The 27,341-nt window shown below is 44.2% G+C and overlaps 1 protein-coding gene across 1 annotated transcript in view; it reads right to left on the bottom strand.

The window, feature by feature from the left end:
- kcnq1 (potassium voltage-gated channel subfamily Q member 1) overlaps positions 1–27,341 on the bottom strand; it is a 654,391-nt gene that overhangs the window by 197,799 nt on the left and 429,251 nt on the right. Inside the window, exons 15-16 of the mRNA XM_033039179.1 lie at positions 24,232–24,278; positions 18,812–18,873 (exon numbers count right to left, since the gene is read on the bottom strand). Of these exons, the coding sequence (XP_032895070.1) occupies positions 18,812–18,873; positions 24,232–24,278 (109 nt within the window). The remainder of the gene's footprint in view (positions 1–18,811; positions 18,874–24,231; positions 24,279–27,341) is intronic.

Here is a 27,341-nt window from a genome sequence, read left to right as displayed (position 1 = left end):
ATTTTTGTGCCGTGCTATCCAGTCAGCATAAAGACAACACACGACTACAATCGAGCCGTGTCGTATACAGCCGTATACAGTGTATAGATATGTGATAAGGAATTACATTTAGTGCAATGTAAAACCGACAAAGTCCGATCAAGGATAGTCCGAGGGTCACTAAAGAGGTAGATAGTAATTCAGCACTGCTCTATGGTTGTGGTAGGATGATTCAGTTGCCTGATAACAGCTGGGAAGAAACTGTCCCTGAATCTGGAGGGTGTGTTTTCACACTTCTGTACCTTTTGCCTGAATGACCAGGGTGCAACTCATCCTTGATTATGCTGCTGGTCTTGCCGAGGCAACGTGAAGTATGTGTAATTCACCAGTAAGTGTCTGCTTTGAAGTTGCTGGAAACCCGATTATAAAACTTAAATTTTTGCAACTTTGAATATTGTGTCACACAGATGAACATCTCTACTATGGAAAAAATATGTTTGGCGCAATCTTTTAGAGAATTTAATTAATTTTTACCTCTTCTTTTTCTAGGTTGCCCTTTGCATTCAGTCATATCCGTCACATTTTTTTATGATGAACAACACTGTAAAAGATAACTGATTTAAGAATATAAAATAAAATTGTTGTCGCACTTTCAAATTATAGAGTATCTTCCTCAAATAAACCACCAAAGAAATACTTTTTCCGTCTAACGCGTTGATTTTAAACCTTCGTAACAGTCTACTGCTGAAAAAAGTGGTGATTTTCAGCAAGAATGGTAACTTTTCACCAACTTCCTCTAAAACAATATTAACTTCAGATGAATAGGCAGAAGCATACTATTCATTTATCAATTACAATTCATAATTATGGGCATTGTTGTATTATTTTACACATTATGAGCATAAAATACTAATGTGACGGATATGACTCGGCGTGCTGGAGATGCTCATGCTCGGAAGTGTCGCGTGACGGAGATGACTAAAGGGTGATCCCCCCCACCCCCCCACTGGGGAACAAGAGTTGAAGAGGGCCGGTAGTAGAGAGGGACATCAGGTCACACGGGAAGAGGCCTTTGTGTCCGTCTGGAGCTGGAGCTGTAGCTAGATGGCGATCGGGGGTTAAGTTACGGAGGTGGCCGTGACGGGTATGATGGCCCAAGCCTTTAGCCCAGGATGGCCTCGCCGGAAGGCCATGCCTGGCCATATCGTTTCCCGAATGGCACATGGCACGATTTGTTCTCCAGAGCAAATCAATATTTTAAATTTTTCCAAGAGTTCAGCACCGTTCGGAGGTGGCGCTGATTAATGGTTCTCACCCGTTATGCAGCAAAAAGCGGAGTTTTCATACGCTTCTCGTCCTGCAAATCAGGAGAAATTCACAAGGTAGGGAACTTTTGAATTCCGCGGTCTTTTGATGGCGGAAGTGCGCGACTATTCTATTTAAATCCATGAAGGAATGCTCAACAAAGGTCAGTGACGGTAAATGACCCCAATCGTCGGGAAAACATTTTTTTTTTCAAATGGTAAAATTTATAATTTTATAAAAAAATTTAAGGATAAATATATTGATAAATATTTTAATTATTATTACCTGCCATTTAAAAGTATTTTCATTTCAGATAGATCCCCCATTAAATAAATATGCCGATTTGAAATTTCACAAGTAACCATCGGGACATGCGGTTTTCAGGGGGGGGGGGGGGGGGGGGGGGGCATCGAACCGGGGGGAAAAAAAACACTTTATTCATTTACAGTTTAATCTTTATTTATGAGGATAATGTTTATTAACAATATAGAAAAAGAAGAAATGGGATAGAATTACGAATTTTCCTTATATACAGCATCAAAGTAGCGGGACATCGAAGTGGACAGTAATGCCCCTGTCCCACTTAGGAAACCTGAACGGAAACCTCTGGAGACTTTGCGCCCCGCCCAAGGTTTCCGTGCAGTTCCTGGAGGTTGCAGGTAGTGGAAGCAGGTAGGGAGACTGACAAAACCCCCCGAGAACCTCCGGGAACTGCACTGAAACCTTGGGTGGGGCACAAAGTCTCCAGAGGTTTCCGTTCAGGTTTCCTATGTGGGACAGGGGCATAACTGAAGAATCACCCATATTGGAGACAATAGAAGAGAGGATGGTACACAAAATTGCTGGAGGAACTCAGCGGGTGCAGCAGCATCTATGGAGCGGAGGAAATAGGCGACGTTTCGGGCCGAAACCCTTCTTCAGACTGATGGGGGGTGGGGAAAGAAAGAAGGAAAAAGGGGAAGAGGAGGAGCCCGAGGGCGGGCGGATGGGAGGGTGGGAGGAGACAGCTAGAGGGTGAAGGAAGGGGAGGGGACAGCACAGGCTAGCCAAATTGGGGGAATTCAATGTTGATGCCATAGGGGCGCAAGGACCCCAGACGGAATATGAGGTGCTGTTCCTCCAATTTCCGCTGTTGCTCACTCTGGCAATGGAGGAGACCCAGGACAGAGAGGTCGGATTGGGAATGGGAGGGGGAGTTGAAGTGCTGAGCCACCGGGAGGTCATGTAGGTTAAGGCGGACCGAGCGGAGGTGTTCGGCGAAACGGTCGCCCAACCTACGCTTGGTCTCACCGATGTAAATTAGCTGACATCTAGAGCAGCGGATGCAGTAGATGAGGTTGGAGGAGATACAGGTGAACCTTTGTCGCACCTGGAACGACTGCTTGGGACCTTGAATGGAGTCGAGGGGGGAGGTGAAGGGACAGGTGTTGCATTTCTTGCGGTTGCAACGGAAAGTGCCCGGGGAGGGGGGGGTGCGGGAGGGAAGGGAAGAATTGACGAGGGAGTTGCGGAGGGAGCGGTCTTTGCGGAAGGCAGACATGGGGGGAGATGGGAAGATGTGGCGAGTGGTGGGGTCACGTTGGAGGTGGCGGAAATGGCGGAGGATTATGTGTTGTATTTGCCGGCTGGTGGGGTGAAAGGTGAGGACCAGAGGGACTCTGCCCTTGTTGCGTGTGCGGGGATGGGGAGAGAGAGCAGTGTTGCGGGGTATGGATGAGACCCTGGTGTGAGCCTCATCTATGGTGGCGGAGGGGAATCCCCGTTCCCTGAAGAACGAGGACATTTCCGATGCCCTGGTATGAAATGTCTCATCCTGGGAACAGATGCGGCGTAGGCGGAGGAATTGGGAGTAAGGGATGGAGTCTTTACAGGGGGCAGGGTGGGAAGACGTGTAGTCCAGATAGCCATGTGAGTCAGTGGGTTTATAATGTATGTCGGTCAGGAGTCTGTCCCCTGCGATGGAGAAGAGAGGATGGTTTGTGTGATGGTCTGGGCTGTGGCCACATGCGGCAGCAGGCCTTGCTCACACCTGCAAGCAGAAGATAAAGCCGTTTGATGAGCTTTTTGTATGTTTGTTGGTGATAGAAACATGGCGTCTTTTGTGTACTGCCGAGGTGAGGTGTGCTGTATGATTTTACCAGGTTGTATGCAAAACAAAGCATTTCACTACCTAGGTACATGTGACAATAAAGTATCAATGAATCGCTGATATTTGTTTTGTCGGTTCGGAGTGCCTCGATTTCTCACTGCAGCAGAGCTCTGTCTATCACGTATGTAACCCTTACTTACAGACAGAACCCCATTTGAATGAGATTATGGAGGAGAATAGATGTACTTAACCACCCTGGATTAAAAGAATCCTTTCCCTCTTCTTCCACCCTACACCCCTAACAATAACATGAATAGTTATTCCTTCCTAAAGGCATCAATCTCCACCTTCTGCCTCAACCCCTCTACCCCCAGGGGCGGCACAGTGGTGCAGCTGGTAGAGCTGCTGCCTCACAGCGTCAGAGACCCAGGTTCGATCCTGACCTTGGGTGCTGTCAATGTGGAGTTTGCACGTTTTCCCTTTCACCACGTGGGTTTCCTCCAGGTGTTTCAGTTTCCTCTAATTTCCCAAAGATACGCATTTGTAGCTTAATTGGCTTCTGTAAATTCCCCTGAGTGTATAGCGCGTGGATGGAAAAGTGAGATAACATTAAAAGTTGTGTTCAGCGTGGACCTGGTGGACCGAAGGGCCTGTTTCCATGCTGTACCTTGCAATCAATCAACTCCTGAGCTAACTCAATCCTACTCTCTGAGAAGCTACCAGAACACAAGCAGTGGTCCCTTTATCAAATAAATGTTTTAAAACGTTGCAGTTTGCTGGAAATCTGAAATTAAAGATATCCAGTAAAAGCTAGAAACACTCAGCAGGTCAGAAATCATTTGTGGAAAGAGAAACAGCATATGTTGAGGACTCTTTGAGAACCATGAAAGATAAATACAAAAAGAGCTGAAGCAGCAGTTTGAAGAAGGGTCTCGAAACATCACCCATTCCTTCTCTCCAGAGATGCTGCCTGTCCCACTGAATTACTCCAGCATTTTGTATCTAGATTCACTATGAATGCCATGGTTTAACTTACCAAAATGCAACACCCTGCACTTATCTGGATAAAACTCCAATAACCATTCCTCAGCGCATTTTCCCAACTGATCAATATCCTGCTGTAATTTTGGATGACCATCTATTTAGTATACCACCCACTTTAGTGTTATCTATAAACAAACTAATCATGCCTTGCACATTCTCATCCAAATCGTTGATATAAACCGCATACTGCAACGGGCCCAGCATTGATCCCTGATGCAGTCCACTAGTCACAGGCCTCCAGTCCAAAAAACAACCTTCCACTATCACCCTCTGCTTCCTTCCATGAAGCAATTTTTCCCTCCTAGATCACATGCGTTCTGACCTTCCAGAGCAGCCTACCATGTCTTTCTCCAACTTGTTTTCTTTCTTTCCTACTCCTTTCTGTCCCTTGAACCTTGATCTCACTAATTTCAAGTAACCCCTGCATTCCCTCTCCCCCCCAGCCCCCTCCCCCACCCCAGTCGTCTACTGGTTCGACTGACTGCGTGCGTCCCTGAATTCCTTCGTTATTACCTCTTCCCCAGCCAACAATGAGCTACTATGGGCTTCACCATTCTTTGGTCATCTGTTGCCAGCCCTGTTTTGTTCTGGCCTTTTCCTACGTCAATCCCTCTCCCCCCTCCACCCCAACGTTCCTACTTTATGTCTGAAAAAGGGTTCCAAACCAGAATATCACCCATCCGTTTCTCCAGGGATGCTGCCTGACCCGCTGAGTTACTCCAGCACTTTGTGCCTCTCCTTCCCTCGACTTGTAACGCTGATCTGCCGAGTGTTTTCAGCGCTTTGATTTTTTTTAAATTTTGGGCCAACTATCAATGACGTCTCCACTGGCAGCTCCGAACAGTTTTGAGTTTTGAAGATTGAATTTCACTCGTCAATTGTAAAATATGGATGCTTAGTGCAGGAGGAGGTTATGTAGTGGGTGGGAAAAGTAACTTTTAAAAGAGCACTCAAAGTGGCAGTGTCTTTTAATGCTTAGTTACCACAGCCAAGTGTTGATTCTGTTTTGTGCTGCTCTCAGTATTTAACATTAAATCAGCATGACCATGGGAAAATACAGCTATGAGTTTTTTAGACAATCCATGGAGCGGCACAGTGGCGCAGCGGAAGAGTTGCTCCAGAGGCCTAGGCTCGATCCTGACTACGGGTGCTGTCTGTAAGGAGTTTGTACATTCTCCCTGTGACCGCATGGGATTTCCCCGGGTGCTGCGGTTTTCCACCCACACTCCAAAGATGTACAGGTTTGTAGGCTAATTGGCTTTGGTAAAGATTGTAAATTGTTAGTGCTCGCTGGTGGGTGCAGGTTCGGTGGGCTGAAAGGCCTGAATCCGCGCTGTATCTCTAAACTAAACTAAACTAAACTAAGTGAAGCTAAGGCCTAATATCAGGGGTGCTTTGAGTCTGTTTGTTCAGATGCAGGGAGGATTTCTAGACCTGCGCATAGCAGAATCATAAGATCACAGATCTTAGCCATCGATCTGAGTGTTACAATTGCCTGAGTGCTTTTAGATTTGGGAAGGAAAGTTTCTGCTCAATAACACAGTGGCCACTTGAGGGAAATACACTGGGCTTTGTGCCAAACCCTTCCCTCATGCACTCCCATGTCCAAATTGTCACCCGATACTACCCAAGGTTGCACTGAAACTCACCTACCCTGGAGGACAATCAGCATCCAAGCAACTAAAGCCCATCAAACATCAGCCCATTTCAGAGAAGGGAGAGGGGCGGGAGGAAAACTAAAGGTAGTGAGGCCTTTAGTGAGGGGTGTTTAAATTGTGCTGACTCGCTCAGATCATGTATGTTGCCAACTGCTTGATACAGCGTGTGAAATGGGTGCTTTTGTTGGAAGATGAGCAGGCATTTTTACACATGTTTTTGTTTTAAGTGTTTTTCTTAAATTACTGGTTGAGTGATTAAATTGTGCTTGTGGACTGGGTCTAATGTGTTAACTGCACCAAGAGACCATTAGGCACAGATGTTACACAGCAACACGACCAATTAATTATTTAACAATGCAGTAGTTCATTGAAGAACTGCTCCAGAAATATTAACCCTTAAAAGTCTGGAAAGAACTATCATTTATATTATTTAGAAAAAAAGGTCTTTGTACATCTCGCTGCTCTGTATCATTGTCACCCTGATTTAATGCTAAATACTGTAAGACAACAGCATAGACTATAATTAGAACGTAGAAAAATACAGCCCACAATGTCCGTAATGAACCTGAAAGCATCCATTTGTTCTATATATCTCTACATCACCGTCTATATCTCTCATTTCCTTTCCCCCTGACTCTCAGTCTGAAGAAGGGTCTCAACCCAAAACGTCACCCATTCCTTTTCTTCAGAGATGCTGCCTGTCCCGCTGAGTTACTCCAGCTTTTTGTATCTATATTCGGTTTAAACCAGCATCTGTAGATCCTTCCTACTCATAAGCAAAGTAAATTAACCTAATCTGCCTGTACATTATCCCTATCCCTCCATTCTCTGCACATCCATGTATCTATCCGAAAGCCTCTGAAAAACCACGGTCACAATTGCCTCCATCACCACCCATGGCAACACATCCAGGCACTCGGTGTAAACAACTTGAGTCCGCCATCTCCCTTAAACCTTACCCCTCTCTCCTAAAGTTATGCTCTCTAGTCTTTGACACTTCCACCTGGTAAAAAGGTTCTGACTCTACCCTATCTGTGCCTCTCATAAGATCATAAGCGATAGGATCAGAATGAGGCCATTCGGCCCATCAAGTCTACTCCTCCATTCAATCATGGATGATCTATCTCTCCCTCCTATCCCCATTCTCCTGCCTTCTCCCCATAACCTCTGACACCCGCACTAATGAAGAATCTATCTGTCTCGGCCTTAAATATATCCACATAATCCTATATATTGGTACTACTATCAAGCCACCCCTCAGCTTCTGGCGTTCAAGAAAAATCAATACAAATTAGCACATTACTTGTGCACACACTACCGATACAAGTATTTTATTTAAAGTTATGATTCTCACCAATTTTCAAACCACCACCTCCTTCAAACATCATTCAACTCAGACTTGAGGAGTGAGTTAGTTTGCAGTAATTCAAGGTGCAATTGTAGAGTCGTACAGCGTGGAAACAGGCCCTTCAGCCCAACTTGCCCATGCCGACCAACATGCCTCATCTACAATAGTCCCAGCTGCTTACAGGTTTGGCCCATATCCCTCTACACCTGTCCTATCCATGTACCCTTCTCAATGTTGCGATAGTACCTGCCTCAACTACCTCCTCCAAGTGGCAGAGGAAGTGAAATGAGCGTGTCGATGTTTTGGGTCAGGACCCGTCTTCAAACTTCAGAAAATCCTGTTGCACTGTTACAAAGGGCAAATGGCTACTTTGGATAACATTTATCTCTGGGTTAATATCACTAACACTAAAATATTGCTGCATTGTTTTTTGACGATCTTTGCTGCATTCAAATTGAGTGTTATGTCTCTTGCCATATCGCAGCATTTAAAAAATACTTAAGAGACATAGAGGCACACCATGCAGAAACAGGCCCTTCAGCTCAACTTGCCCACACCAACCAACATGTCCCTTTACACCAGTCCCACCTGCCTGTGGTTGGCCCATTTCCCTCTAAACCTGTCCTATCCATGAACCTGTCTAATTGCTTGTGCCTGATTGAGTTACCTCTTCCGGCAGCTCGATCCATACATCCACCACCCTTCGTGTAAAAATGGTACCCCTCAGGATCTCATTAAATCTTTCCCTTATCACCTTAAACCTATCTCCTCTGCTTCTCCATTCCCCTACTCTGGGCAAAAGACTCTGTGTATTTATCCAATCTATTCCTCTCATGATTTTGATATGTAGTTCCACCTCATATTCTCTCCACAATCCGTGGTCACTGGAAGTAACTACAACTTCCCTGCATCCATCCCAGCTAAGACCAGCTAATTTGGAGCAGGCTGGAGATGAAACCTTGGACATTTATGCTCTGGACACAAAGTGCTGGAGTAACTCAAGGGGTCAGGCAGCATATCTGGAGAACATGGATAGGTGACGTTTCAGTTCGGGAACCTTCTTCAGACTCAAGGGTCCCGAAACAAAATGAAACGTCACCTATCCATGTTCTCCAAATATGCTGCCTGACCCATTGCATTAGACTTTAGAGATACAGCGTGGGAACAGGCCCTTTGGCCCATCTAGTCCTTGCCAACCAGCAATCACCTTGTACACTAGCATCATCCATATGCACTGGGGGAAATTTACAATTTTACCGAAGCCAATTAACCTACCAAACTTTGAAGTAAGTCTTTGGAGTGTGGGAGGAAACCGGAGCACCCGGAGTAAACCCACAGAGTCACAGGGAGAACATGCAAACTCCATACTGACAGCAGCTGTTGCCAGGATTGAACTCAGGTCCCTGGCACTGAAAGTACAGCAGCTCTACTGCTGCGCCATCATACCACCTCTGTTACTCTAGCACTTTGTGTCCTTTTGTGTAAACCATCCTTATAATACCTCTGTTTCCCTGTCTCCTGACTCTCAGTGTGACGAAGGTTCTCAACCCAAAACGTCACATATTCCTTTCCTCTAGAGATGCTGCCTGACCCGCTGAGTTCGTCCAGCATTTTGTGTCTGTCTTCGGTGTAAACCGGTATCTGTAGTTGCTTGATCTATGATCTGGATTGCTCAGATACTTGCTGTTACAAGCTTTAAATAGCAGGGGTGTGACCGTTTGTTGCTACACTTAGCTCACACCTCCCACATCTCAGCCTTTCCTCTTCATCACTTAATTCAACATTTTCCATGCCACGATGCACAAATCTCATGTCTCATGGTCTACTGTGGTTTTTCAGTCTTGCAGAGGCTACTGACGCGGTCAGCAATCAAGTTCCATGCAACATTTCTATGAATCCAAAGTTCAGTGCTGAGTTTCAACTTCTGTGGAATCAGTTTAGTTTAGTTTAGTTTGTTATTGTCACATGTACTGAGGTACAGTGAAAAGCTTTTGTTTGCATGCTATCCAGTAAAGGAAAAGAATCTGCATGAATCAGGGAGAGGATAAAGGGTACAACATTTAGTACAAGGTAAAGTCCAATAAAGTCAGATTGAAGATAGTTCAAAGGAATTCAATGAGGTGGATGGGTGGTAGACAAAAAATGCTGGAGAAACCCATAGATGCTGCCTTACCCGCTGAGTTTCTCCAGCATTTTTTGTCTACCTCATTGAATTCCTTTGAACTATCTTTAATCTGACTTTATTGGACTTAACCTTGCACTAAATGTTGTACGTTTTCGCTCTTCAATGCCGATATATGTCTATTTCACAAATGTATTTGTGCATTGTACAAGCTACAGTATATACATCAGCATTACAGATATCACCAAGTAGCTGACACAGAATATTGCAAAGCCCCGACACATTTTTTATTCTGTTCCCTTGAAGGGTGTTCATCAGAGCACTCTATCTTTGGTAACCACAGGGTCTCGAGATGAACAGTGGAAATTTTACAGCTCTCGCACATTGTTGGCTAGTTGTGGCTCACTTGATCAAACTCAGCAGTCGGTATTTACACCATGCGACTCTTTCGGGCAATTTTACAAAGCTATCATTCAGCAGTATTTTATGGAGCTCTCAATCCTGAATCTTAATCTGTCTACAATCCAATTACGAAAACTGAATAATTGATATCATGCAGTTAGACTGGGTAACCATCAACAAAACCAAGGAGCTAATCGCTCCGGGACTTCAGAATGGGAAAGTCAGGAGATCACAGTCCAAAGATAGACACAAAAATCTGGAGCAACTCAGCGGGACAGGCAGTGGGTTAGCGGTGGAGAGAGTTAGCAGCTTCAAATTCCTTGGCATTAACATCTCGAATGATCTGTCTTGGGTCCAGCACATAGATGCGATAATGAAGAAGGCATGCCAGCACCTCTACTTTATTAGAGGTTTAAGGATATTTGTCAAATCACTAAATACTATAAGTGTAGGAAGGAACTGCAGATGCTGGTTTACACTGAAGATAAGACACAAAATGCTGGAGTAACTCAGCAGGTCAGGCAGCATCTTTGGGGAAAAGGATTAGGTGACATTTCACATCAAGACCCTTTTCAGTCTTGACCTGAAGCATCACCTATATCCTTTTTCCAGAGATGCTGCCTGACCTGCTGAGTTACTAAATACTATAATGTACACCTCCACTGTAGAAAATGCCTGACTGTTTGCATTATGGCCTGGTGCAGCAATTCCAATGCACAGGAACACAAGAGGCTGCAGAAAGTAGTGCCACATGGCCAATCAACTGGGACTGCAACCACTTTGTCCAGGCTACTGTGTCCTCCAGGCAACAAATCTTAAACTTGAGTGGAGTCTAGACATCCATCATAGCCAAGATGATCCGTCTGACCAAGTACAATGGAAAAACCTCACACCACTCAGAGGGAACATAACACAGAGCTGAAGAAGGGTCTCGATTCGAAAAGTCCCCATTCGTTCTATCCAGAATATCTCTGTCCTGCTGAGATACTCCAGTATTTTGTGTCCATCTATAGTGCAGAGAACATCTGACCCAAAGTGCAGTCCTTGAAAGATAATAAACTGATTAGTGAAATCAATCTAGAGTTATTGTTTAATTAGGGGCAGAAAGCATACCATTACTGCTAGAAGATTTGTTAAAATCTTTAATTTAATCTTATTAGTTTTAATCTAAACTAAACTGCAGATAAGACACAGATGACAGCAGTGGGAAGTGATGGGGTAACTCAGTGGCTGTGAACATTCAGCTAGCTCATCTTCGTTATAAACCAGTTTCTGCAGTTCCTTCCTACACATTTAGCTGGGTCTTCCTTATACGATTAGAATTCTGCTGGTTATGGAGCAACTAAATGGATGTGTGGTATATTTTTAACTGTGCTGTAGGTGTAATTCAGTGGCAAAACCTGCTGCTGGATGCATTGTATTTGTTTTCACCTTCTCCCCACCCCCTGTAAGTAAACTATTCAACGTACCAATTCCATGGAGTATTTCAACTTCCACTATTTGTTTGTTTCTTTGAGAAACAGGATGTGGAGGAGACGGCAGGTGCAGTGACAATGGACAACACAGAGCTTCATTCAGAATAAAAATGGATGCGCGTTTGTTTACAGAGGAAATCCTCACTTGTTTTAGTTAACAGCCATGATCTAGAAAATCTAAGCATCGGGACGGCTGCTACGGAGAGGAGATGGTTAGCCACCTCTTTGCGGAGTGTGGATTTGCAAAGAGACTTTGGAGAATGATGCATGGGTCCCTGTCATGGTTTATCCCGAACAGCTCTGTAACAGAGGATTCTCTGATGTGCGGACTGTTCCCAGACACACATTCGAAGTCAGACATCGAGTGCTGCTGGAAGTTCCTCAACTCAGTGAAAGACGCTCTTCTGTCTGCCTGAAACTTGTTGACCTCCCAGCAGAGCGAGATGTCCATCGGGGACTGTTGCCGACTAGCCCGCTCCAGACTGCAGGAGTACGTACTGAGGGACGCACTGAAGCTTGGTGCAGCCAACGCCAAGGCTCTGTGCGGGAGGACCACAGTCTGGGGTCCTTCCTCTGCTGGACATTGGGGGGCAGGGTGTGGTGGAGACGCCCCTCAAACGAGAGAAGGGATATCACTGCAGGGGGCCACATGAATGGCAAGGGGGCCGAGTAGAATAATAGTTTTGTGAACACTACCAAATACAACGATAATGAATGCATGTATAGCCGCTGAGAACGTCGGAAGAGTTTTTTTCACACTTCTTGTATTGTATATACTTTTTACTCTGAATAAAGTTTATTTAAAAAAAAAAAAGACTTGGAAAACCAAGAATGTGGTAATGTTGGCTCACAGTGCAGCCTATCTCTCAAAGTTTGATGCTAAACTTAGCAAAAAGCAACAAAGCTGCCAGTTTAGTGTAGCCAGATACAATCCAGATGCATATCTCTTGCTGTTTTGGTGCAGATTTCACAATCGATGAACAGCACCCATAACTTACAATGACTTCTTTCTCTCCCCAACTGGCTATTCATTCATTCACGGCTCACAATCACCTAGCAAACATCGCTGAATGCAGTGCAAGGTGAAAATAAGAGAATAACAACAATAAGAAAAAAACGGAAAATGCTGGAAATACTCAGCAAACCAGTCAGCAGCTGTGAAAGGAGAAACAGTTTAAAATTTCAGATCAGAAAAACTGTCAGAAGTGGGAAAGAGAGAAAGCAAGCTTGTTTTCAGAGCAAAGAAGGTGTGGGGGAAAGTGTAGAATAAAGGCAATGTCTCGAATAGACTATAGAGATACAGCTTAGAAACAGGCCCTATGCACCAACCAGTGATCACCCTGTATACTAGCACTATCTTACACGCTAGGAACGATTTACAATTTATCAACGTCAATTAACCTACAAATCCTAATGTCTTTGGAATGTGGGAGAAAACTGGAGCACTGGGAGAAAACACACATGGTCACAGGGAGGACGTGCAAACTTCATACAGACAGCGGCCGTAGTCATGATTGAGCCTGGGTCTCTGGCACTGCAACTCTTACTGCTGCGCCACCGTGCCTAGGCTGTCATCAAATGGTTAAAATCTGAAAAGTGAATAGAGTAGCAGTGAGAAGAGCATTTCATTGTATATGTGATGTGTTGTTGTAATAAGGCTGTGGGACATGCCCAACAAGTCAGACGATACCAGTAGGCCAAAACGATGATAGACTGAAACAACTTCTAATACAGACTGAAACAAGTCGTTAATTACAGGTCACCTATAGGTTCATGTGAATGGTTCGTAACTCTGTTTTAAGTCGGAACCAAATTCCCATAGGGCAGAAGATGACTGCTACCACACAGCAGTTAACAAATAGAGTCATTGAGTCATACAGCATGGAAACAGGCCCTTCGGCCCAACTTGGCCATGCCGACTCTCATGCCCCATTCACATTAATGCCACCTGCCTACCTTTGGCCTATATCCCTTTAATCCTCCCCTATCCATGCACCTGTCCAAATGTTTCTTAAACGTTGATAGAACCTGCGAATCCATCCCGCTAGTCTCCCAAACACTCGTTCAAATGTATGGGCTGTACATAAGTCACGTGTTTGTAAGCTGGGGATTATCTAAATTGGTGAATTCAATGTTGAGTCAGGAAGGCGGCAATATGCCCAGATAGAAGATGAGGAGTTGTCGTTCATCGTGTGCTGGGCTTGGTTGCAACAGTGCAGGAGGCCACAGGCAGAAAAGGCAGAGTGGGAGCGATGTGGAATACTGAAGGGGCAGGCAAAAGGATGCTCAGGGTCTCTCCTGCAAACTGAACATATGTGTTCAAAAGGGAACTGCAGATGCTGGAATATCGAAGGTACACAAAATTGCTGGGGAAACTCAGCGGGTGCAGCAGCATCTATGGAGCGAAGGAAATAGGCGACGTTTCGGGCCGAAACCCTTCTTCAGACTCTGAACATATGTGCTCTGCAAAATCACCACTATTCTGCCCTTTGCCAGAGTTCCTCTTTTGTACGGAATGGGCGACACAGTGATACAGCGGTAGAATTGCTGCCTTACTGCACCAGCGACCCGGGTTTGATTAGGGTGCTGTCTGTGTTGGGTTTGTACATTCTCCATGTGATCGCGTGGGTTTCCACCCTGGGATAAAAGGCATATTAAGGCTTTGAAAATGACATTCCCAGAGGATAGCATGGGGCGCGGCAGTATAATTGCTTCCTTACAGCGCCAGAGACCCTGGTTTGATCCTGACTATGGGTGCAGTCCGCACAGAGTTTGTATGCCCTCCCCGAGACAACGTGAGTTTTCCCCGGGTGCTCCGCTTTCCTCCCACACTCCAAAGACGTACACGTTGATAGGTTAATTGGCTTCGGTAAAAATAGTAAATTGTCCTCAGCGTGTAGAGGATCGCTGGTCGGCGCAGAATCAGTGGGTTGAAAGGCCTGTTTCTGCGCTAGAGCTCTAAACTAAACTAAAAGGACTAATGGTAACCGTATTAACGGGAAGGGGAGACTTTCAAGTGGAAATGGAAATTCTCCAGACAAATGATCTATAATAACCCGAGCCTGTGAATAGTTTACTCAAGCAAAAAAAATATAGGAGGAAATAGTGGGAAAAAAAAAATTTGATCCGTCCCTGGACAAGGAAATAGGAGCTTTTATTGTTGAAAACATTACAAGGATTTTTGGTTTCCTTGCAAAATCTTAACCAGGTGACTGGAAGGTTTATAAGAAAGTTTCAGCATCTAAATCAAGCTAATCTAATCTCACATGCATGTTTTGATTTTTAAAACTTTATGCAAATTTAGTGGGGGGAAAAAAGCTCTGCAGCAACTAGAGGATTTTGGTTGACAATAATCCATAATTAGAAAGTGCCAGAGTGTTGCCAATGTAAAGGTGATTGTTACACCATGTCACAAGTCTGTTGCTCAGATTATTAATGCCAGACTCACAGAGAGCAAGGCAAAGGCAACTGAACCGTCGGGACAGGGAGATGTAGAAAGAGGGCAAGTGTGGGAAAGTGCAAAAGATTTTTAATTTAGTTGTTCTTTGTTGAAAGATAAAGCGTGGAAAGAGGCCCTTCGGCCCACCATGTCTGTGCCAACCAGCGATCCCAATATACCAGCACTATCCTACACACCAGGGACAATTAACAATCTTTAACAAAGCCAACCAGCCGACAAACCTGTATGTCTTTGGAGTGTGGGAGGAAGCCAGATCACCCGGAGAAAACCCACGCGGTCACGGGGAGAACGTACAAACTCCGTACAGACAGTACCCGAGGTCGGGATCGAACCCGGGTCTCTGGCGCTGTAAGGCGGCAACTCTACCGCTGTGCCTCCGTGACTGCCCCAATGGAGATGGAGAAGTGTAATAAAGGAGTGAATTATGAAAAGGGAGCCAACAGGAAAGAAGGGTGGCATATAAAAGAAGTGGTGAAGGGACAGGGAGATCAGTGCCATGAGAGATAGAGATGGAAACAGATAGCAAGGGAGGGTTAACAGAGAGAGTGAAATCTGGAAAGGGTATATAAAGAGAAGGGTAGAGGAAATAAGGAGACAAAAAAGTCAGGGGCTGAGATGGAGAAAGATACGGAGGGAATGCGAGAGGGAAAGGGGTAGAGAAAAAGCATACGTATTGGGAGAGAGTGAGTGAGTGAGTGAGTGAGTGAGTGAGTGAGTGAGTGAGTGAGTGAGTGAGTGAGTGAGTGAGTGAGTGAGTGAGTGAGTGAGTGAGTGAGTGAAGAAGCTGGCATGAGAGATGGCGAGGAAGATGTTGCGGATGGGGAGCACAGTGTCTGGAGCCAGTCAGGGCACGGGAAGGAGAAACGGTTGAGTTTGTCGGCAGAAAGTCACCCGTTAACCTCTTGCATTCCAGCTATGACAGCATGGAGAGTTGATAGCGATGCTTTTAAGCAAAGTGGTGCGATAACAGAGGGCATGAGCTATATCTGTCGACCTCTCCATCCCAACAACACTTGCGACGTCAAGAGACCTACACATATCAAATAATATTTTTTCCACCGATCTGCTTCAGAAACAAAATACCACCACGTGGTTTACAAACCTCAAAACATAAGCTGCTTCCTAGAAATAATTATTAAACAATTATTTAGATTTTTTTCCAAATCTAATAATTCCAAGAAGAGTTTCGCAGAACTGGGTCCCCTCAGCATTTCTACTTTACCGGTCTGCTCTGCACTCTGCAGCCTGTGCTGGGACTTTCCCCATTACGTACTTCCCCTGTGATCTTTACCAGAGTGGGGGAGGGGAGGGGAGGGGAGAGTAGCTGCAACTTTATTTCCATTTTTCATTTTTAATACAACTGGCAAAGGGGAGGCAAGGCAGGGGAACTTCCTTATTGTGTAACACCTTTGTGAATTATGGAAGGCACCGGCTGAAATGCAGAGTCTTCAAAGGGAAATAGCGGAGCAAATTGTAACCGATTCCCCATCCCATGCCCTCACAGACTCGAGTCACTCTGTTTCCCTCATGCCACATCTTCCTCGCCATCCCCCACTCTTTCATGCCAGCTCTATCACCCACTCACTCTCTCCTAATACATATGTGGGTCTCGACCCAAAACGTCACCCATTCCTCCTCTCCAGAGATGCTGCCTGTCCCGCTGAGTTACTCCAGCATTTTGTGTCTATCCTCGCTTTTACTCCACCCCAATGCCACTTACATCCCCTCTGTATCTTTCTCCATCTCAGCCCCTTGCTCTCTTTTTTCAGTCTCCTCAATTCCTCTGCCCTTCTCCATTATATACTCATTCCACATTTCACTCTCTCTTTTCCACTCCACTGCTCTTTCCCCATAGCTTTCCCCCTGAAAGCAAACAATACCTGAGAAGACAATGGGGAAAGTGCAGAGGAGTGGGACGAAGAGACACATGGGACCAAGGGGCAACTTCAGTGCTGCAGCTTCTATGTCTCATCTGTTCGAGCTACATAGAGGTGTGCAGGGTCATTTTCTTGAGGGAGTACATTAAACTGATGCATGCTGATGATGACATACTCACAGGTACATGTCCTCAAACTGCATAAAGATATTCGGAAGGATGAAGTGTCCATTCCTTGTGTCTTTGTAGAACCATCTTGCATCGCACAGAGCAAGATGGTCTGCGCATCTCTACTTTATCGTGCACTGTATGCAAACGTAGTTGGATGCCCTGTCAAAAATGTTAACCTTGTTGGGCGACTGATAAGGTTTGTGTCACTTCCCATCCAATGCCAACACCATACATTAATTAATGGAGATAAGACACAAAATGCTGGAGTAACTCAGTGGGACGGGCAGCATCTCTGGTGAGAAGGAATGGGTGACGTTCAGTGTGAAGAAGGGTCTCGACCCGAAACGTCATCCATTCCTTCGCTCCAGAGATGCTGCCTGACTTGCTGAGTTACTCCAGCATTTTGTGTCTATCTTCGGTTTAAACCAGCATCTGCATTTCCTTCCTACACATTAATCAATGGAGATGATTAATCAATGCTTGGTGATGCGGGGTGACATTCAACACAGTACTACGTGCTTCTCGGCCTCTAGGTCCGGTTAGAAGCCTCACTACTTTCCCACCTTGCATCGTCACTGTGTGACTCAATCCAGGACAAGCTGCCTTCTTTTCCCTCCATACCATCCACCTGAAATGTAGCACTGTTCTCCCAGAAGTGACATTAGAAACCACAGCCTCATCATGAATGACTCATTTAATGAGAAAAGAGATGGGTTGGTAGGGGATTAACACAGTAGTTTGCAATGCACCATTGAACAAGTCTGGGACCACAAAGTGTCGACACTCTGAGAAAAGCAATATTGATTTATTTTCGCTATTGAACTGAGATTTCTCAGAACGCAGAATGCCAGATAATAAGACCTGATAAAGCAGTGGTTGCTCACAACACAGACGATGTTTATCTTTGCAAAAATAACTGACACAACATACAAATGCAGTTTTATTTCTTGCATTAAGAAATAATTGAAAGCCTTTAGTGCGTGCTCAAAGGTCTGCACTGAATTACTAATACTCTGCACCGATTACAATTCAGTTATCTTGCTGGAGTTTCACAAGATGGCAAAACAGTCTCCTTGAACTGTTAGTTGAAACTAAGATTACGGATGCACAAAGTCGGGCACCACATTAGCATCTCATTGCAGTCACCATTGTTTCTTTGCCTGGGCAGAAAAGGCAGATGTCACTGCCATGGCTGGACTAGATACGATGCGTGATGTGAAATAATTGGCTAGACATTGCCCATGATTTTATGTCCACAGATCCCTGTGGGCAGAAACGTCATCAAGGACTTACCTGGTAAATCGCTTATTGTGTTTGAAGTTTCAATGATCCCTGATCTATTGTTCCCTCTCAAGCCCATTCTCCTGCCTTCTCCTCATAACCCCTGACACTCTTACTAATCAAGAATATGTCAATCTCCACCTTAAAATTATCCATTGACTTGGTCAGGGATTTTGTCATCAGTCTTGGAAAATCTAGTTCCTTATGCAGGTGATGCAAACAGCCATGGCTGAGAGTGAGGTGACCGTACACCTGGACACCATTTGCACTTCGCACACCTGACCACCAGGGAGCGCAAAGGAGCAACAAGTGATTTTCTTCATCTCGTCTCCCTCCCTCACATTGGCTCTGCCATCTTCTCCAACACAGCACATGGTGGAGACGAGAAGCTCTGGAGAAGAACTGGACTCAAGTTGCCCACTGTCATAACTGTACAAGAAGCAAAATGATCGGTGCGTGCTCATCGATTCCATCGGAAGAGCGAAGGCCCTTCAAAATGGCAAAAACTGGTCATTGTCGAGGTATTAGTAGGATATGTGTGAACTCAGTTTGCTGAATGTATTTACCACCTCATGATGTGTTAACTGTAAAGCCGTCTTACCTTCTCTTCTACCCTGTTAAGTCGAGCTCCGATTGTGTTCTTTCCTCTGTCCTGGCTCTTTTCTGAAACATACCATGAGAAGAAGAATGAAATCATGAGTATTTTAAATGATTTCACAGAAAGTGATAGCAATACGTTTGGATAAATATTTTTACAACTGATAAGAATAAATTGCATCAGAAATCTCTGAAACTGCAAATCTCGTTAAAGTCTCAAATTCACATTTTTGAAATGATGCCTTCTCACAAAGAGTCCCTGCTGTAAACTAGATTAGTTTTCAGGCTGGATTGGGCTGTCAAGTCTTAAGACTTTACAACCGGCCTGCATGTTTAACCACAGTACATGAAACTTCCCAGGTAAAGATGTAAAAGTACTTCTCACCACGAGAGATGAATTAATTCTGATTTTCATTGTGCCAGGTCAGATATAAGGTCAATTCATTAATAAATAATGTTCAATTACCTGCGACACAAGGTGTAAAAACATACTTCAGTGCCTTGGCTGGAGTTTGGTTTTGAGAGGGAAGGAATTTCTCTGCATCATTTAATGGGGAAAGGCAGGAGTGCAGCAGAATGCTAGATTTTCCCTGATGTCAACACAAAGGCCGAAAGGTCAAGTGGAGCATGATACTTGATGCAAAGTGAAGTTTCCTCTATGCTTCTGCAACCTCAGAATGCCTACTGCCAATTGCTTTTGTGGAATATTTCCAAGCTGTTCTCCTTGTGGCCTCTCTGAATGAGACTGACAGCTTAGTGCCAATAAGTGCTGGATTGTGTTGGAAATGTACTATGGACTCATGCATAAAACTGCAAATAAATTAGGCAGGCTTTACATTGCCAACTTACCTCACTTAAAAATTTATTCCTCATTCATTCTGGATTGGGTTCAAACCCAAATCTGCATTTTCATGCCATTTTCCTCTCATCCGTCTTCCTCTGCTGCTGAAATCATTGATTTCTGCCAGAGATTTGGATCCACAGGTGCTGGACGCCCATTGATGCCTTATCCACGTGGATAATGACCAGTGGCAGGTCGGCAGGGTGGCGCAGCGGTAGAGTTGCTGCCTTACAGTGCCAGAGACCTGGGTTCAGCCCTGACAATGGGCACTATCTGTACAGAGTTTGTGCGTTCTCCCTGTGACCGCATGGGTCTTCTCCAGCTGGTCCAATTTCCTCCCACACTCCAAAGACGTGCAGGTTTGTAGGTTAATTGGCTTCTGTAAATTGTAACTTGTCCCTATTGTGTAGTGCAAGTGTATGGGAATAGCTGATTGCCCAGACTCAGTGGGATGAAGAGTCTGTTTCCTCGCCTTATATCTATAGTCAAAAAAGGTTTAAAGTATTAAGGCACCCTGTTCCATTGTGGGGCATTGCAGACTGAGCCTATCCATATCCTCTTCTGGTGCCCACATACAGTGGCGCAGCTGGTACACTGCTGCCTCTGTGCCAGAGACCCAGGTTCAATCCTGACCTCGGGGCCTGTCTGTGTGGAGTTTACACATTCTCACTGTGAATGCGTGGGTTTATTCTGGGTGCTCTGGTTACCTTCCATATCCTGAATTGTAGCGCAGATTTGTAGTTTAATTGGCCTCTGTAAATTGCTTTTAGAGTGATAAAATGAGATAACATAGAAGTTGGTGTGAATGGGTGATCGATAGTCAGCATGAATTCGGTGGGCTGAAGTGTCTGTTTACGTGCTGTATCTTTAAACCAGACATGGTTTACCTGCACATGAACATGAGTACTGGCCCTCTCTCTGACCTAAAGCTGATTTTAACAGTATCTCCCATTTACCACCTTCCACTTAAATACTTTCCTCCACGTTTGATAGTCATCACTTTAACATTATCAATTTGCGAGATCTTGTATGCAATAAAGTCTCTAACCAAGATCCAGTTCTGCCATTAGTTTAAATCACCTGCCTCATCATCATTTATTTGTTTTGATTATATATTTTCTCTTGGCATAGAAAGAGGCTATTGACACATCGAGGCTATGGGCAATCCCAACGCCCCATTTATTCCCATGTACTCTGTTCTCTCTCCCATGCGAATGAACTCCACCTAACTCTCCTACCACCCACCCACACTGGTGGCAATTTACCTATGACCAGCACATGTTTAGGATCTGGGAGGAAACTGAAGCCCCCGGGGAACTTGCAAACTCCAAAGTGGCAGTACTTGAGGTTGTGATTGAATTTGGTACACTGGAGTCACTATACGGAGTAAAATGACAGGAATGCACAGCCAACCCTCAAGGGAATCAGAATGTGTCTTGCTGAACCACTCATGGAGTCATACAGTGTGGAAACAGGCCCTTCGGCCCAACTTGCCCATACCGACCAATGTCTCATCCATACAACCCCACCTGCCTGCGTTTATCCCTCTAAACCTATTCTATCCATGTACTTCTTTCTTAATCATTGCAATAGTACCTGCCTCAACTACCTCCTCTGGCAGCTCGTTCCGTACACCCTCCACCCATTGTGTAAAAAGGTTACCCCTCAGATTCCTATTAAATCTTTCCCCCCTCCCTCACCTTAAACCTCCTGAGCCATCATCCATTGCCATTCAGATTTCAACCCATTCAAAGCCCTGTTGGCAATATTCCATTCCACACTAATTTGTGCTGCACTGCTATCCCATCGCATCTCAATCTCACACGTCTTCATACTAGACTCAGGGACAGTCTCTCTAAATATCTCCATCTCTGGCTGGATCTCACACCATCGTCAAAACCCTCTTTAAAATGTTACTCTTTGATCCTGCTTCCAGTCCCTCTCACTGAAGTGTATAGTACATCGCAGGCTTCCTCACTCCAGGTCAACAACTTCAGGTAACTTGCTTCCCCTGTTGCTAGTCAGTTCTTCTGTAGGTCATCAATTTGTAATATTGGGCCAGTGTTTCATCTCCACCAGTGCAATCTGACTAGTTGAGCATTTCCTACAGCTCTATAATTCACAGCTTTTTACATTCCCCCATTTGTGCTTTCTCTCACCAACTGAGTTTTCGGGGCAGGCTGGGCAGGCTAGGACATAGGAGGTTGATGGGTGATTTCATAGAAGTGGATACAATTGTGAGGGTCATAGATGGAGTGAATGCACAGTCTTTTTCCTAGTGTTCAGGAATCAAGAACCAGAGTGCATAGGGTTAAGGAGAGAGGTAACTGAATTAATAGGAACCTGAGGGACAACTTTTTCCACACAGAGGGTGCTACATATACGGAGCGAGCTGCCAGAGGAAGTGGTTGAGGAAGATACTATAACAACATTTAGAAGATATTTGGATATAGATAAGAAAGGTTTCGAGCAATATGGGTCAAATGCAAGCCATAGCGTGGAAACAGGCCCCATGCCCCCTATTTGCCATGCCGACCAACATGCCCTATCTACACTAGTCCCACCTGCCGGTGCTTAGCCCATATCCCTCTAACCCTGTCCTATCCATGTACCTGTCCAATTGTCTCTTAAATTTTATTATAGAACCTGCCTCAACTACCTCCTCCAGCAGCTTATTTCATATACCACCCTTTGTGTAAAAAAGTTACCCTTCTGGTTCCTAATAAATTTTCCTCCTCTCACCTTAAACCTATGTCCTCTGGTATTCGTTTGCCTTACACTGGGCAAAAGACTGCTTTCACCTGATTTATTCCTTTCAAAATTTGTACATCTCTATCAGATCAGCCTTCATCTTCCTGTGCTCCAAGGAATAAAGTCCTAGCCTGTTCAACCTCTCTCTCTCTCGAGTCCTTGCAACACCCTTATAAATCTTCTCTGCACCCTTCTCAGCTTGACAATATCTTTCCTATAACATGGTAATCAAAACCGAACACAATACTATAAATGTGGTCTTAGTCAGCAAGGACGAGTTGGGCCGAAGGGCCTGTTCCCATGCTTTATGGCTGTATGACTATATAATTGAAGTCATAGACCTATTAACCAGATAGATTTATCACAGCTTATCATGATGGCAATGCTGGCATCAGAGATATCCCCATTGTCCAATTCCTCCCCCCCCCCCCCCTTTCTCTCTCCACAATTTAAAACTAACTTGTTTATTTCTTCCCTAGTTCTGATGGAGGGTCTCCGATCTGTCAATTTTGTTTCTCTCCCCTCAGATGCTGCCTAACCTGCAAAGATTTTCCAGTATTTTCTGTTTTATGCTGGTGGTGCCACCAGCAGTGGCTGCCTCGCCAACAGTCTGTCCTTTCTTTTTGTTATTTTTAGTATGCGTTTAAAGTATGTTTTAGTGTTCCTTGGTTTGTTTTATGTGGCGGGGATTTGGGGAAACCTTTTTTCAATCTCTTACCTCGACGGAGATGCGATTTTTTTCCGTATTGCATCTCAGTCCCCACTGCGGCCTAACATTGTGCAGTTGGCGGCCTTTCCTGGGGACCGACCCGGTTGACCAGGCCGCTTGAGTCTGCGGGACTTTAAAAATCGCGGAGCTTGCGATCCCTTTGACGGGGAGCGAAGCTCCAACCGTGGGCCCTGTGGGCTTTAACATCGTGAAGCCCGCGGTCTCTGGTAAGAAGAGGCCGACTCGGAAGCTCCATGTCGCGGAGTTTCAACAGCCCCGACACGGGAGTTTCGATCACCCCGACGGGGGCATCGATCGTCGGCTGCAGGGACTTTGATGGCCCCGACTGTGGATGGTTTGACTGCCCCGACCGCGGGAGAACAAGGAGTAAGAAGATGAACGTTATTGCCTTCTATCACAGTGAGGAATGTGGAATCCACTGGGGTGGATGTTTATGTTAACTTTTATGTGGTTGTGTGTCTTGTAGCTTTTCATTTAGTATGGCTGTATGGGAACTCAAATTTCACTGTACCTTAACTGGTACATGTGACAATAAACTGACCTTGAAACCTTGAGATGCAGATTCATGTTTAGATTTTTATCATCTGCAGATTTTGATTTTCCGTACCGCATTGTGGCTGGCTACTTTATTCTCACCATTGATAAGCAGTTTATAATGTTTTACTTTGTTAAAACTATCGTTGCAGTCTGAACATTGTTGCAATATTTTGTGGTTTGCACTAGTTTTGTTCGGAGTGAAACAACAAACTTACCACGTGCTGGGTTTTAATGCGAAATATCTCTGGCTCAACTGTCCACTTTATAGTGTTGGAAGGAATTGCAGATGCAGGTTTATACCGAAGATAGACACAACATGCTGGAGTAACTCAGTGGGACAGGCAGCATTTCTGAACGGGTGACGTTTCAGGTTGAGACCTTCTTCAGACTGTGCTTCAGGGAAGAGGGTTATTCCTTTTCTCCAGAGAGTTACTCCAGCATTTTGTGTCCACTTTAGTCATTGTTTGCTGAAGTGTGGGGGGTAAAGCTTCCCTGTATTTCAATATTGAAGATGTACTTCTGTGTTCATTTCAGTCAGACTGCAAGATGTGGTTGATATATTTACCTGACACAGATTGGAACATTGTTGGTTTTCCCAAGGACTGGTCTAACCTAGAAAGCAAAGTAAAAGCTGAATTAACAATTCATGCAGCAAACACGTAACACAACACACAAATTATGGTCAAAGATCCACCAACTATGAGTAATATAAAAGATAGGCACAAAATGCTGGAGTAACTCATCGGGTCAGGCGACATCTCTGGAGAATCCTTTTTCTCCAGAGATGTTGCCTTACCCGCTGATCTATTCCAGCACTTTGGTATAAACCAGCATCAGCAGTTCCTTTCTACACATATGAGCAATATAATGTTGATAAGAAAGATACAAGGGGTTAGTGTCTGTGCCTTGGGTGTTATCAGTCATCTTTCTGACTTTACATTTGACTTGCAATATTAACCCTTGCAAAAGAAATGTTTAGGTTAGATATAAAGCCACTTCTCAGCAGAAAAGATCTGCACTCGGTTTACACCAGGTCATGTCTCTAAAATTTCAACCATTTTGAGAAGTTTTGTGTCCTCAAGAACACTTTATTTGCATTTTGCCGAGTATTGTCCATGAAGAACCAGTATAATTGGTAAATGTTCAAAAAATATATTTTTTTCATATATTTTTTAAAAACCCTTGTATTTGGAGCTATCTTGAGGAAACTGAATATACGTGACTGAAAATGGTTTAAAATAACATAGAACCGTTTTCTGGTTACATTCATTTGCTGTGATCAATTGCTTAATACATCAAAAAAAATTATATTCAAATGCTTTGAAACGTTGCCAGGTTAATTTTAAGCCCTGAAAGTGGGCGCAATTACTGGAAACTCCCAATGCTAATTAGTTCGATCTGGAGTATGGCCAGTTTTGTGGATGGGGCCAGTTTTGTGGATGGGGCCAGTGTGCAACATGACGTTAAGACCAGCACAAAAGCTTGCAGCAAATCGATTTGCCATGGACTTAACTTATGTTTGAAGTTCTGTTCATCAATAACAGTGCTCTGGTCAATTTCAAGCAAATTGCACTGAAACAAATAGCCCAACCCAATGGAAAAAGCAACCAAAATATGGAAGATGGTGGTGCAATGTAGGTGTGGGCGGTAGAGCGAATGCCTTACAGCGCCAGAGACCCGGGTTTGATCCTGACTACGGGTGCTATCTGTACAGAGTTTGTACGTTCTCCCCGTAATCTGCATGGGTTTTCTCCAAGACCTTCGGTTTCCTCCCACACTCCAAAGACGTACAGGTTTGTAGATTAATTGGCTTGGTACAAATGTAAAATTGGCCCCAATGTGTATGTGGGGTAGTGGTAATGTGCGGGATCACTAGTTGGCGCAGACTTGGTGGGCCGAAGGGCCTGTTTCCATGCTGTATCTCTAAACAAAACTAAACTACTGGAGGAACTCAGCGGCTCAAGCAGCAAGGAATGGACAGATGGTGTTTTGGGTCGGGACTCTTCCCCAATGTAAATCGAGTGGCTTCCTGTACATCGGTGAGACCAAGCGTAGAGTGGGCGGCCGTTTTGCTGATCGTTACCGCTCGGTTAGCTTAATTTTCACCTTTAAAATTCAGATCTATGCACTCTTTCACAAATTCTCATTTTACATGATCTCCTGGTCATCTATTAGATGCAGAAAGAAGGCTTTGACATTATATTTCCTTTTTTCAGTCTGGATCAGTGATTTTGACTCTCTAGGTAGTTTACGAGTGCATGAGAAAGCAGACACTGCTGCAGCTCCTAATGTTAGGAGACAGGCACTGAAATGTGTCCAATTCCTTCCCAGTGCTAATCCAACAATGAAAGAGACTTGGTATGCATACAGTGTGCCTTACAGTGAAACAGCTCCACTGTCTGGTAACAATGAACATACAGTGCCCTCCATAATGTTTGGGACAAAGACCCATCATTTATTTATTTGCCTCTGTACTCCACAATTTGAGATTTGTAATAGAAAAAAAATCACATGCGGTAAAGTGCACATTGTTCGATTTCATTAAAGGCCATTTTTATACATTTTGATTTCACCATGTAGAAATTACAGCTGTGTTTATACATAGTCCCCCCATTTCAGGGCACCATAATGTTTGGGACACATGGCTTCACGGGTGTTTGTAATTGCTCAGGTGTGTTTAATTGTCGCCTTAATGCAGGTATAAGAGAGCTCTCAGCACCTAGTCTTTCCTCCAGTCTTTCCATCACCTTTGGAAACTTTTATTGCTGTTTATCAACATGGGGACCAAAGTTGTGCCAATGAAAGTCAAAGTAGCCATTATAAGACTGAGAAACACAAATTAAACTGTTAGAGACATCAGCCAAACAATAGGCTTACCAAAATCAGCTGTTTGGAACATCATTAAGAAGAAAGAGAGCACTGGTGAGCTTACTAATCGCAAAGGGACTGACAGGCCAAGGAAGACCTCCACAGCTAATTACAAAATAAATCTCTCTATAATAAAGAAAAATCCCCAAACATCTGTCCAACAGATCAGAAACACACTTCAGGAGTCAGCTGTGGATTTATCAATGACCATTGTCCACAGAAGACTTCATAAACAGAAATACAGAGTCTACACTGCAAGATGCAAACCACCGGTTAGCCGCAAAAATAGGATGGCCAGGTTACAGTTTGCTAAGAAGTACTTAAAAGAGCAACCACAGTTCTGGAAAAACACTGCTGTGATCTCTACATGCTAAAACCAAAATGTGTAAAAATGGCCTTTATTAAATCTGACAATGCGCACTTTAGCCACTCTATTACGAATCTCAAATTGTGGAGTACAGAGGCAAATAAATAAATGATGGGTCTTTGTCCCAAACATTATGGAGTATGTGCAAAGTCTGGAGATATAATGATGTTTTCCAAATCCCATTTAATATTCTCCATTTAATATTCAATTACACTTTATAAAATGTCTAGATGTTTTATCAGTGTAACAGATATAATTTTTACAATTAAGCTTCAATCAAGCTGCACTTCTTCATTTCTTGGGGCAAGTCAAAAGATATCCATCCCTCTGATCCCACTCCTGAATGAAGAAGCAAGGCGGCACTGGTCCTAAAAGCATTCTATTTCTGAGAAAAATAGAATTTAGAAATTCAATACATTAATATTAGCTGCATAAACAAC

Source organism: Amblyraja radiata, chromosome 20, assembly GCF_010909765.2.
Source record: "Amblyraja radiata isolate CabotCenter1 chromosome 20, sAmbRad1.1.pri, whole genome shotgun sequence".
Lineage (NCBI taxonomy): Eukaryota > Metazoa > Chordata > Chondrichthyes > Rajiformes > Rajidae > Amblyraja > Amblyraja radiata.
This window is presented reverse-complemented; position numbering and strand designations above follow the sequence as displayed.